This window comes from Nicotiana tomentosiformis, chromosome 12 (assembly GCF_000390325.3).
Source record: "Nicotiana tomentosiformis chromosome 12, ASM39032v3, whole genome shotgun sequence".
Classification (NCBI taxonomy): Eukaryota; Viridiplantae; Streptophyta; class Magnoliopsida; order Solanales; family Solanaceae; genus Nicotiana; species Nicotiana tomentosiformis.
In genome coordinates, this window is record NC_090823.1 from 31,129,135 (window position 1) to 31,143,350 (window position 14,216).

Here is a 14,216-nt window from a genome sequence, read left to right on the forward strand (position 1 = left end):
GCTTTGATGCTATTCCTTATTTGTCCGTTAAGAAAAAATAACATATTCTTATATTTTCTTAATAACAAGTTTTTATAACTACACAAATATTTATGACCGCAAATTTTAAAAGCTTTAGACACATAAATATTAGTATAAAATATTTTAGGTTACATATTTCAAAAGTCTTTATTTTTTTACTAAATTTTGTGCTAAGTCAAACATTGCCTTTCTACCTTTACTAGGTAGGTGTAAGATCTGCGTAATGTTGTTTGTTTGTTTGTTGTGCTAAGTCAAACTGTATCAATAGAAATAGCAATCAAATGGTCATTTTCATTAACATAATTCTTAAATAGTAAGCTAGCAGCCAACTGTTGTTGAATAAACAAGGCATTTTCTTGCGTGTGATCTAGTAGTCAATGAAATAGATTGGGAACCATGAGGTCTCAAATTTAAATTCAAGTAGATGCAAAAATACTAGATAATTTCTTCTCATATGTTCAAACTTTGGTGGACAGAGTTATCCGATACTTGTACTGATGAAAGATAGTAAATACCTCGTGAAATTTGTTGGAAATATTAATTGAGACGCGCGGAGGCTAGCTAGACACCACAATATTAAAAATATCCCTAAAAGTATTTCAATATGTATTCCATGAACACGTTTCACCGCATTGACTTGGCAAAGAGAGACCTTGATTTCACAGAAGAATACACAATTTAGGTAAATCACACACTTCATATTTTTGGAAATGCTTTGTTTATTTTCATTATACTTTTATAACTTGGGATATATTAAAAAACCATGTACTAGTTCAAGAACATAATTTCATGAGCAATATAGATCTACAATTATATAAAAGTCAAACTCTTCTTCTTTTTTCCCTTTCTTCTCGACCAAACAAAGGAATTGCATGAATTCCATTATAAGTGCGTTTGGGCATTGGCTAGACCCCGTGACCCTTGTAAAGACTCGACTTCCTTTATGACTTTATCACCGATATACTATAAAATTGGTCAGATGTCAAAACCTTAAATGCAAAGAATAAAAAAGAAAACACACATCTTAATTAACCTAAAGTCATAAAGAGTGACTTTTTATTAAATAAGTAATAAGATGAAATAAGGTATTGTGGACTTGTGGTTGTCTGGTTGACAGTTGACACCCTCAACAGAAAATTGATCGAGCTTGCAAAATACAAAGAAAAAGAAGAATTAGGTAAATGACAAAGGGAGTATTTTTTGTCATAACAGCGAAATTAACCCCATATTTTTTGTCTTCTTCTATTTATTCCTTTTGTCACTTCAACTGACAGATTTTAAAGTATCTTATCACTTGTATATTAGGACCCGTTTATTCATTGCTTTTTTTTTTTAAATTCAAAAATGACTTTATATCTAGGACTCAAATTCGAAACCTCGAAATAATTAAGTACCCACCGGCTACCATTCTATCACGACGTTCGGCGGTATCAAATTAATAATATTGATCGAACAGATGTAACCTACCAATAACATGACGCATATTAATTGATCAATCTACTAGTAGTTATACTGACGACTACAATATCACATCTCACTCGAAGTACAATCTTATTGATGCATGGCCATAATTAATATAATCGTACAGAATATATTGTTTCTTATGTTGTGCATGAGAGAAGATATATCCACTTATGTGAGCCAAAATTATTGCTGATTCTTTTTTTTTTAAGGGAAAAGTATAGCTGACCAAAAAATGAGAATATATATCATTAGCCATGGTTAATTGATATAAATCTATACGTCAAACACATATATATCTTGCATTGATGTAATTAAATATACTACTAGTAGCGAGGTTAGTTTGAAGATAAATGAAAGACAGAGAAGTGCGATTACAACTATACACAGGTTGTATCTTCACTAAATATTGCTTTAGGGATATCAACCAATTAAGTTGCAGATAAAATGGCCTCATTAAGTCAGGTTAAAGGGATCTTGAACATGAAAAGATGGCGACTGCCTTCATTTCGAGTCAAGAAGAGAAGCGAGAGTGTGTTGGTCTTTGAACCAGCTTCAACTATCAACTTTATTTATTGTTACTATTTTGGTTTTTGATAGTGGTTTGCAATGTACGTAATTGATCAATTCTCTAACCTGTTTACCAGGTTCTCATCTTGTACAAGAAGTTTAGGTTGTCCCTCCTTCAAACAGTTGTTTGGTTGTCGGGATAAGGGCTAATAATTCTAAATAAAATGCGGGATTATTTTATCTCACTTTTTGGTTGAGTATTAATTAGTTTCAAGAATTATTTTGTACTAAAATTGTAGGATTAGCTATTCCATATAGAAGATGGGATAGCTTATCCCATGAGATATCCCAGCCAATAGAATAAAAGGGCAGCCCGGTGCACTAAGCTCCTGCTATGCGCGGGATCCGGGAAAGGGCCGGACCACATATGTCTATCGTACACAGCCTTACTCTATATTTTTGTAAGATAGACTGTTTTCACGGCTCGAATCCGTGATCTCCCGGTAACATAGAAGCCAATAGAATATCCTTGTTTATTCCATCCTACCAACCAACCACTCTACTTTTTTCCCTTTCTTCTCGACCAAACAAAAGAACTGCATGAATTCCATTATAGGTGCGTTAGGGCTTTGACTTAGATCCCGTGACCCTTGAAAAGACTAGAGTTGCAGAAACTCTATATGATTTTATCATTGGGTCAATATGATTGGTCAGATGTCAAAACCTTAGAATGCAAATTAGAATATCTTAACCAAAAGTCATAGAGAATCCTTTTAATAAAATAAATTAGAGAAACTACTAGTTATTTCAACCCATAAGTATGTTAGTACGAAAATTAGTCAATTCATAAAATATTACTAATATTAGTCAAATAATATTAATTTTCTGCTTTCTTTTGAGTGTGTATTGTTAGAATAGATTGAATGCATCTTAAAGAGTTTGAATCTAAGTTTTGGGATGATTTGATAGAGTTTTGAGGTAATTTGAATTGAAAATTCGCAGTAGAAGATGAATATGGAAATTAAAAAGATGATATGTGTATACACTATGTATCATTACTATATCACATATGTATCATATTTGTATCAAATGTGTATCATATGTATATCGATGTATATCTCTGTGTGAGATACATGCATGATACATGTGTAATAGAATTATTTTTTAAATTTGATTTTAACTATGAATTTTGATACCAAATAAGTCCAAATCACCTCCAATTTTTCTCAAATTTTGTATATTGACTCATCTATATGTTTTCAATAAATTTCAACCATACCCATTGAAAAAGGTCCCTTTTGCTTAGTTTTTTTGAATCTTGTATATTTTTTTCTTTGTATTTCATCACCGTGTTAGCTACCTCATATATGAAATTTTCTTTCCATTTTGCATCTAATGTTGTCGATCATGCTTAAAAATATGGAAGAAGATCTTTGCGTGTGATTCTTGGACAGAAAAAATCCTTATTTTTCTGAGTTTTTAATTTTCGTATGCGCTTGGCTAGTTTTGATAAGTCTATGATTAATGACTAGAAGTTGATAAGTTTAGACTTATTTTGGATATTTCTATAAAATTCTCAATAAATAATAAGAGGACATAAGTCATTGCGTGCTTGTGGTTGACTCTCTCAACAAAAAATTACCTATTCATTGAGCCTGCAAAATAAAAATAAAAAAAAGGAAAGAAAAAAAAAAAGAATTAGGTAAATGACAAAGGGAGTAGAAGCTTCTTTCCTTCGCATAACAGCAAAAGTATATATCCCACATTTTTTGTCTTCTTCTGTTTATTCCTTTCTCCCTCTACTCTGATTTGTCACTTCCAAAGACAGATTTAGTAGTGTCGTATCACAAGAATATTACTGACGTATTGGAAATTCTCGATATATCCTTAGTCATTGTCACATCTCACTTGAAGTAAAATTAATGCATGGGCCACATGGCCATGATATAATCGTCGCACCGTATATATAATTTTTGGGATAATACATATTTAGCCCCCTGAACTAGTTTGATTTTTTCATATTCACACTTAAACTTTGCATGAATCATATATATGATCCATCTGAACATTTTCGAAATGGAATAAATACATTCTCACAACTAGATATATGTTAATGTGTGAAATACACGTGCTGGCACCTAGATTTTATCACTTAATTATCAACGGGGTTGCTCTAGTGGTGAGCGCCCTTCACTTCCAACCAAGAGGCTGTGAGTTTGAGTCACCCCAAGAGGGTGGGGAAGGTGGAGAGTTCTTGAAGGGGGGAGCCGAGGGTCTATCGAAAATAGCGTCTCTAAGGTCTGCGTACACACTATCCTCCCCAGACCCCATTAGTGGGATTATACTGAGTTGTTGTTGTTGTTCTTTCTTTCTTTCTTCACCATCCAACTTCGCCGGAGCTACTAGTGTTGCCGCTTTTTCATCTTAAATGCGCTCGTCTGAAAATGCAAGTTCTACATTCAAGTCCCCTATTTTATAGTTTTATTTTTTTTCTTGACTTGACTATCAATACTTTGACTAAAACCCCACAAAAGAAAAGTTGTCATTTTGTTCAACAAAGGTCCGATCTCCATTTTTTCCGACGAACTCCTCGTCGGAATTTTTCTAACTAGAATAATCCGTACAGTTTTCTATCTAAAACGACGGCAAACCACATTCGAAACACTTTGTCAAATATTTTCTAGTTTGAAATGGGAGAACCAAAAATGACTTAAATTTTCTGCAAGGTTTCTAGTCAAGGCAAACCGTGACTGTTTCTGTTTTTGCTTACTGATTTTTTAAGCGCAAATTTATCTACCATGTATTTTTGAGAATTTTTCTGGGAGGTGTTGGAGATAAGAACAAGATATTATAGGTCAAAAATGAAAGACGGGGAAAGAGATAGCTGGAGGGGATGGGAGGCAGCGCCATGGCTAAGTTTTAGAAATGAAAATCGAAAAAGAAGGGAAGGAAAAATCATAATTAATTAATTACATTAATTAAATGTAATTAATTGTATAGTATCCAATTAAGAAATGACAGTTGTACACATTAGTCAATCTTAACTTATTTTTTCCTTCTCACGTACCTCCTAGAGAGTGAGCTCATTTTCTGTGCCACATCATCACTAAAAGGGTATTTATGTCGTTTTAAAAATATTAAAGGAGGTCATAGGACCACAGTTTAAGTGTGCATTTGAAAAAACCGAACTAGTTCAGGGGAGAGGGTATGTATTATTCCTAAATTTTTATGTTGTCTACTATAGGAGAAGACATATATATATATATATATATATATATATATATATGTATATCCACTTATGTGAGCAAAGTATAGCTGATTCTAAGTTCAAAAAATCAACATTACGTTGACGATCAATGTAAAAATAATGTATAAAATTTTCTTAATAATGAATATCATTATTCATTAGAATGTGCCGGCTTGAACACACGCTACATCAAGATCAGGGTATAGTGGTAAATGAGCGAAGGACTTTAATTTATAGAATGAAGTAGCTAGACCTAAATAGAGCACATACTAGCTAAATATGATGGAAAATATTTTTACACGTCCATAGTAATTTGATACAAGTCTATGCATCAAAAACATATCTTGTATTTATTCGTTTGGAATAAGTATCATATATTATGCAAATAATTTAAAAAAATAAAATAGAATTCGTATAGGAAAACTCCTACTACTTGAGATTGACGAATAGTTGATTGATACATGTATTGTATGAAAAAGACATCTAAGATTTTTGTAATCCCAAAAAAAACTCTAACATAAATGAGATAATAATTGGTTGAGAAAAAGAAGATTTTTTTAAAATTTTTTTGCATAGGATGATAACAACACGAGAAGATGGTATTTCTGTTATGAGAATAGGTAAATGGGGATCAAGGCTATATCCAAACCACTCTTCTGCCACTCAAAACTTCTCTGCATTTCTCTTCTCTACCTCTTCACCTCTCTCTTCTTAGCTCTTTACACTTCTTTCATTTCTCCAACAAATTGTCTCTTCAGATATTCTCCAAATGATCCAATTCAGACTCCTCTTTTCTTGTACAATTCTTCTTATGGTGAACACAAACATGCCCTCCCCACTTTTCGTTCTTCTTGCAATTCCCCTGTTTATTTCTCAGGTAAAAAAAATTAAACAATTGAATTCTCTTTGATTTTTGATGAAATTTTGATGTTTGAGATAATGGGGTTGTGTTTTTTTGGCAGATTATTGGGCTGCTTTAAAGGAAATCAATGAATTTAGTGAAAATTCTACATTTCTTGGTTCACAAAACTTGAGGTATATTCAGGGGAATGCTGCTAGTTTTGGTGGGAATTTTAGTATCAAGAAAAGGTTTTCTTATTTTGATCATTCTGATGATGGAATTGAAATACCTTGTGGATTCTTTAAACAATTCCCTATCAGTAATTCTGGTTAGTATTTTTGTACTCAAATTACTAAGATTTTCCTTTTTGGATCTCAGAATTAATTCTCATGTACTCACATTTCATTTGTGAAGCTAGAATTACTTTTCTTGTCTCCTTTTGTCACTTCTGATTGTGGCTTTTGAAGCTATAAATTCTGACTGTTCTGTAATTTATGCTTGAATTTTATCATCTTTATGCAACAACAACAACAAATTCAGTGTAATCTCACAAGTGGAGTATAGGGAGAGTAATGTGTATGCAGACTTTACTCATTTCTTGTGAAGGCAGAGAGATTGTTTCCGATAGACACTCGGTTCACGGATCATCATTATACGATTACTAAGAAAAAATGAATCTTGGACGAGTTATTCAAATGTTTAACTTTCATAAACTGATGGTGTCAGATCACCGAAAAACTAGTAACTGTGTAAAATGTGAGATTAGTAACCTGAAAAATAGGGTAAATTATCTTCTACAACATGCTAAGATACATTGAGTGTGTAAAAAGATTTGCAGTGTCACTGTCAGTATATATAAGTTAAACCAATGATGATTTTGTGTTGGTTTTTTTCTTTTTTGAAATTTTCAGATAGAATGGCCATGGAAAAGTGCAAGGGAGTAGTGGTTATTTCAGCAATATTCAATGACCATGACAAAATCAGGCAGCCAAAAGGACTAGGCAAAGAAACTCCCTATTCTATATGCTTTTACATGTTTGTAGATGATGTGACACTCAAGGGACTTCAATATCACAACTTAATTTCAAAAAATTCAGATGGGAATTCAGTTGGAGTATGGAGAATTGTTAAAGTTGCAAAAGAACATTTGTATGAGAATTCAGCAATGAATGGAGTAATTCCAAAATATTTGGTTCATAGGCTTTTCCCAAACTCTAAATATAGCATTTGGATAGATGCCAAAATGCAGCTAGTTGTTGATCCATTCTTGTTGATTCACTCACTTGTTATTAAGGAAAATGTTGATATGGCTATTTCAAGACATCCCTTTTTTGTTCACACAATGGAGGAAGCCATGGCTACTGGTAGATGGAAGAAATGGTGGGATGTTGATGGATTGAAGAAACAAATGGAAACTTATTGTGAGAATGGATTGCAACCATGGAATCCTGAAAAGCCTTACCCTTCAGGTAATGTAAATATTTGATACTCTCTTCGTTATGTTTCTTTCCTTTTTAGCCTGTTAGTCTGTTACACTAAAAATGACATATTTCTATATTTCAAAACTCTTTAATTTTAAACTTTTAATTTTACCCGTAATGGAATGCTGTTATAGCTAGAAAAATGTCATAACATGTTTAAGAGTGCCGGATTAAATGATACCTTTGATATGTTTTGAAATTAGTCTTGGTTCATTTTTTAAACTCCGTATTCAGTCAAATCTCTCTTTGAGAAAGCACGAGTTGTTTGTGATGCTTGGAGCTATATGATAGAGAATATCACATTAAATAAGACATATATGTTTAATATTCCTCAATCACCAACAAGAAAAGGGGAAAGAAAACAAAATATTCATGCTAGGCGAACATCCATATAGTTTTTTTTTGTTAATTAAAGCCAGTCCATATTCAAATAGTTAATCTCACTTTTAAGAACACAAGGTATTACATGGAACTAGCACACTATATGGTATGGAGTATGTGTTAAGTTCAATGACATTATGAGCAAAAAATGATAAGAGCAATGCATTTTTAAATATATATACTGTCAACTATGAGCTTTTAATTAACCTTTTCTTTCTTTTGAAGATAGTTTAATGGCAGGGCCATAGCATAACCTTTAATCTCTTTCCCATGATCAATATTCCAGACTATTTGATGAAACTTCTATTCAGGTTGCTTCTTCTAGGGTATTCTTCATATAAATTGTCTTATTTTGATCATTGTACAAAGAACAAAAGTCTTAGTTTAATCATGATTCTTGTCTAGTTCTTTACAATGTGTCTTGCAAATTAATGTTATTGAAATTTTTATGGAAAACTCTTTTTTATGTGTATGGGCTTTTTCCTTGGTTCTTGCAGATGTACCAGATAGTGCAATAATATTGAGGAAACATAGTGCGGCAACCAATTTATTCTCTTGCCTCTTATTTAATGAACTTGAAGGGTTTAACCCAAGGGACCAATTGCCCTTTGCATATGTGAGGGATTTGATGAAACCTAAGTTGAAGTTGAACATGTTTGATGTTGAAGTATTTGAACAAGTGGCAGTTGAGTATAGGCACAACCTTAAAAATGGTGGGGTCATCACTGGTCCAAAAGTGATGCCCACAAAGACAAAGAGAGCAACTTCAGAATTACTTGTGAATGGGACTGGTAGGAGCAAGTGTGATAGTTACCTTTTGAAAATGTGGGGTGAATCCCAAGATTGATTTCATCTCATCTTTCTTAGGCTTAACTTTTATACGCTATTAAGTAATATAAAAAAATAATTACATGTAATTTTTTATAATAGTCAAGATTAGTATCTGCTAGTGGAAAATAGCAGATATTCGATAAAAACTTCAACGTGTACACAAGCTGATAAGTATCATCTTTTCGAAAAAAATAAGACATGTACCGGAAAAGGAGAAAGGTAAGATGTTATAATATCTTAAAAGAGACATTAATATTATAAAAAAGAATTACACTATATATATTAGTTGTCATTGGAATGGAAGGTTGGAGAAAAGGAAAAAGGCCAAAGAATAAGCCAACTTCAACCAACCAAATTAAGCTTCACCTACAAAAGCTGACAGATCATGACAGCTTGTCAGTGAATGTTCAGTTGAAAGATATTGTGAAGATTAAGCTTTGCAACAAGTCTAAGCCAATCATTTTTCAGATTCTATAGCTTATAGTAGTAAAAAAGTGAATGGTGGATTAGGGTGAAGACAAGTTCTGAATTACTTTTTTTTTTATTCGGACTTGTAGCAACTAGCAAGTAGCTACCTTTCAAATTATATGGTGAATCCTGTGATTTTGATTTAGCTTTTTTGTTACTTCTCGCGTCGCATGTGTATAATGATGTTCAATTCAATACCAAGTTTTAAATATAGATTGAATTCTTAGGGCACGTTTGGTACGACGGATAATGAATAATTAATTTCAGGATTAAATTTAAGAAGAGTTTATCTCATATTTGGTTGGGAGAAAATTATGGTATAATTAATCCCGAAATTAGTTATCCCGGGATTGTATTGTTTTCTTATCCTCATGGAAAGGTGAAATAACTAATTTTGGGATAATTAATCCTGGGATAATATCTTTCCAACCAATCGACCCCTTATTATATTACTCATTGGTTTCAATTGAATCCTTATTACATTACTCATTGGTTTCAATTGAGAAAAAAAAACTCGTGAAACTTATGATCTTAAAAATAGGGGCAGATTTGTTTTAAGGGGATGGGGGATCCGAACCCTTTGCCGAAATATTACACTAAGTATATAAGGTTATATTTGTTATTATTGAATATATAAAATAAAATGAATCTCCTTAGCACAACATGAATGCAAAATGGTTAAGAGGGTTCGAATTTTCCCTTTGGTCTTAGGATCGATTCCTACTAACTACACTTTATCTTTACAGTTATTAAGATATATATAAAAATAAGGTAAAATACATAAGTTACCCCTTAAACTATGGATCACTTTTATGTTTGACCATTTTTTCTTTGAGATTGCATCACACCCCTAATTAAATCGTGACATGTGTCATAACTCAAGGGGAAAAAAGAAAATACATAATATCCCAATCGAAAAAGAAATCAGATAATAAATCCTCCCCCCTCCCCACCCGTCTCTTATCTTTTCCACGCCCCCACCATCCCCTCCCCATGTCCACCACTTTCCTCTCCGATTAACCGGAAAATTCCCTCATAAAATACCTTGCTTATCCCTTTCTTTAAGAAAAATCAAGAATTTCTTTCATTTTATTTTGATTGATATCTAAAATGGATTATTGAGTTTGCACCAATTAAGTTATAGTAGAAATGTGCAATGATCCTTCCTCTAAAATCTAGCAGCATGGCAGATAGAACCCACAAGAAAAAAATCCATTAACTCTCTTCTTGTGTTACTGCCATATTCATATAAATGAAGCACCCAGCTGTATTAATTTCTTTCTTTTTCAACTTGAAGTAGAATTTAAACTATTTCACCGGCCGGAGTTTCAAGCAAAATTCCATCTCCGACTGACAAAAGACGAAAAAAATGAGGGTTTCACTGATAGCTCCATGACTTTGGAGAAAAAGTACGGGTAAAGATATTAAATCTAAAGATTGTTTCTTTTTTATTCCTACTTGGATCTACTGGAGCGCTTGGATGAGGTTTATCGTGGGAACAAGACCAATGAGGAGGAAGGCTGGGGACGAAGGTTTTAGCATCCTGCATTAGCGATTTTTTCTTTTCTTTTTGTATTCTGTGTGTAATGGTAAAAGAAAAAAGGATAAAAAGAAAAAAAAATATTTAAACCTTTGGATCAATTTGCTCAAATCTACACCATTCATATAAAATTTCAGATGCTCATTTTTCACCTCTTCACGCTCCTTTTGCGTGTAATTTACCTGGTCAAAAGGGGTGTGTCTCAGGCACACTCCGGAAAGGTTAAGTGTGTAAGGTAATTTTCGTTCGCAAAAAATGTGTAATAGGAATTTGGTCCAAAGTTTAGGGGGTAACTTATGTATTTTGCCTAAAAATAAAATGAATGCCCTTAGCATAGTATGTATGTGTGGTTATGGCATTTAGTTTTTTCTTTTGGTTCCAGGATCAATTACCACTATCTGCACGTTGATATATATATACACACTTTTAATTAGGATTTTTTTATTAGTTATTTTTGCAATCATATTTGGTTCATTATTTATTATAATATGATATTTCGTTTGAAAAACAAATTACTTCAAAATGATGTACCACTGTATGTGATTTATTTAATTCATAATAATAGTTTAATTTTATTTTTTTTAGTGAACTCATTTGACAAAAGTTTTTACTGTTCGCTTCTTTAAAATGTTGAATCCCTTTCCTCAAAATTTTGGATCTGCCACTGCTTAAAAACGTAGAGGGTGAAAGTTTTTGTATCATGACTTCCAATTTGTGTGGTTATAAAACTCATTAAGGGTAAAATGAGTAAAATAGAAAGTGTAGAGTTATATTGTTTTCAAATATAAAACTATGTCATTCGTTTTATAACGAACTAATAAACAGAGTGCGTCACATAAACTGAAACAAAGAAAATATTACTTATTAAAAGAAGAAATACTAAAATTATTAAAAATTAGTTTCATAAGAAAATTAATCACATTAGAATTTAAGATTTGAACAAAAAATAAATTGAATAACCGAAAGCTATAATTAAAACAGACAAAGTGGTCATCATATAAATTGGATCAAAGAAATAAATTTTATTTTGTAGGAAGAAAAGGTGGAAGAGGAAAAGGCAAAAGGAAATGTCAAGTAAGAAACAACCACATTAATCTTGAAGTGGAAAAAGCTGATAGATTATGACCAGTTAGAATGTGAATGTTGAATGTTAGATTAAAGTATCAAAGTTTTGGGAGATATGCAAATAGGCTATTTTCTGTGCCGTTCTTTAACTTTTTACTCCTCTAAAATAAATTGTGCCAAAATAATCTTTGGGCCAGAAGTTACTTCAACTTCCTGACGGATTGGCAAAAGATTATGCTTGCTACAATTTAAGGCGATCACCGAGAGTTGTAAGGAAAATGACTTCCGTCCATAAGTGAATTTCTTTTTCTTTTTCATGAAAAATGACTTCAGTCATACCAACTATTGAAAAATGACTTTCTTATAGAAAATATTTTCCTTCCTACCAGAGTCAAAGACACACTTTGATAGAGTTTTGTCAAGGTATGTTAGCGGTCAATGTTGTGTTCACACTATTTTTTATTTTGTATAGTATTGTGTTATTGTCCTTCCACTTATTTACTGTCTCTTACGACACTGTTATTATTTTTCTGGTTTCTTTTGTTGCTACATACCTATTCTTTTGCTTCTTTTCTGATATTATTGTCTCTTCTGTTGAGCCGAGGGTCTCCCGGAAATAACCTCTCTACCTTTCCGGGGTAGGTATAAGGTCTACGTACGCTCTACCCTTCCCAGATCCCACTAGTGAGATTTTACTGGGTGTGTTGTTATTGTATTGTACCAGACACACTCTAAGAGCCCGTATGGACATAAGAATTTTTTCACTTTTTTTTTTAGAAAAATTTTCACTTTTTTTCGAAATCAGTGTTTGGCCATAAAATTTCCAATTTTCACTTGAAGATGAATTTTGAAATTTTTCGAAAATTTGAAAAACTTCTAATTTTTCAAAACCTTCCCTCAGATCACTCACAAAACTTCAAAAACAACTCAAAATTATATTCATATCCAAACACAACTCTAATTTCAAATATTATTTTCACTTGAAAAATAATTTCACTTACTTTTAGGAATTTTACAATTCTTATGTCCAAACGCCCGCTAAGTATTTTGATGGATTTACTAATTCGAGCTTCAATTGCAGGCTGATGGCATATCCCATAGGAAGATATATAATATTGCTAAAATTTTAACTATGATGAGATATCTAGCTGCTCTTTAATTTTTAGATCTTAATTATATATGTGTACAAGTAAAATCGGGGACAAAATTTTTCCGGTTCTCCGATGAGAGAACGAAGGGGAAGCACAGATCGACATGATTATAATCGAGGCCAGAAATCCCTCATATCGAGACCCAGGAAGAACGAACGATATATCCAACATCGGATATGGTAAAACGATGTATCCCAGACCGAGTGTAACTTCTAGACCTCGGAAGACGCAGTGAACGGTTATGCATGACATATAGAGGGCTGTAATATTCGCCCTCAACTGGATATTACAGCGCGAATCTCGTTCAGGATCGATAATGGATCAACAATTACCGGAAGAAGAAGATTTTTACCCTTTTTAGACTTATACTATGACTAAAATTCTCCTACTATATAAATGGAAAGTTTTTATTTGATATGACATATTGTAACACGCAATTCAAAGCAATAAGAAAATTTACTTTTGTCTTCTAGCTACCGTTCAAGGCATTACTTGTTTGTTTTTTTCTTTACTCACGACCGAGCTTGCACCGAGGGCCCGATCGATGACGAATTCCACTGTTCAATCTAAGATCAGGCTTGGTCATCGTATTGCGATTGGTTTGATCGTTTATTTTATTTTTAATTCATCTATATGTTATTCTTAATTATTCGTATTGAATTAAACCAATCTTTTTAACCACAAACAAATTTAATTATTATTTATTTTTGGGGTAAAAGATTTGGTGCCCACCGTGGGCTAAGGATAATAGTGGTGATTTGGTATGAATCTCCATAACATACCCTATTTTACGCTTGTTCTTTGAAATCTTAATTCCAAGTCAGCCTAAAAATGTCAAACTCTCTGTCTACTCACTTGAACGTTGATGCTAAGTCGGGCCATCATGACTAAAATAATAATGTGGTGCCCAGTAATGATGTGCTTCCTGCCGATCCCAACGGTGTCCCAGCGGCCGACCCGGTCGATGCTAACTCGCAGCTGACCAGCAACATCAATTTGCCTAATGATCCAGAAAACAGTGTTCGCGGGGGACCCCGACCAACAGCTCGAGAAGCTCCCGAAGATGAAGGTGATGAGGTAAGCCTACGACTGATTTTCAAAATGTTACAGGCTCAATAAGCGTCGATAGCACAACTGCAGAATCAAAGCCGCGCCCCCAACATGGTCGAGCCTGAATGATCACGGAAAACCACTCGAAGTGATGAACAAATTGCCGAGA

The 14,216-nt window shown here is 33.0% G+C and overlaps 1 protein-coding gene across 2 annotated transcripts; it reads left to right on the forward strand.

Annotated features, from left to right (window-relative positions):
- Positions 1-5,801: 5,801 nt before the first annotated feature.
- On the forward strand, positions 5,802-9,386 carry LOC104109131 (alkaline ceramidase TOD1). 2 transcript variants are annotated; one of them, XM_018775210.3, is made up of 4 exons: positions 5,802-6,116; positions 6,202-6,408; positions 6,992-7,549; positions 8,172-8,414. In XM_018775210.3, the coding sequence occupies exons 1-4, from the start codon at positions 5,864-5,866 to the stop codon at positions 8,174-8,176; spliced, it is 1,023 nt and encodes a 340-aa protein (XP_018630726.1). In that variant the 5' UTR covers positions 5,802-5,863; the 3' UTR covers positions 8,177-8,414. The 2 variants fall into 2 exon arrangements, with proteins under 2 accessions (XP_018630726.1, XP_009616643.1); XM_009618348.4 differs by lacking the exon at positions 8,172-8,414 and adding an exon at positions 8,440-9,386 and having other exon boundaries at positions 5,807-6,116.
- The last annotated feature ends 4,830 nt before the right edge of the window (positions 9,387-14,216 follow it).

What these genes read in the sequence shown, in the direction of transcription:
- LOC104109131 (XM_009618348.4), top strand. Translation starts at nt 5,864, where the DNA reads ATGGGGATCAAGGCTATATCCAAACCACTCTTCTGCCACTCAAAACTT. An exon ending in TTCCCCTGTTTATTTCTCAG is followed by an intron (nt 6,117 to 6,201) that starts GTAAAAAAAATT and finishes TTTTTTTGGCAG; the next exon opens with ATTATTGGGCTGCTTTAAAG. An exon ending in TGAAAAGCCTTACCCTTCAG is followed by an intron (nt 7,550 to 8,439) that starts GTAATGTAAATA and finishes TGGTTCTTGCAG; the next exon opens with ATGTACCAGATAGTGCAATA.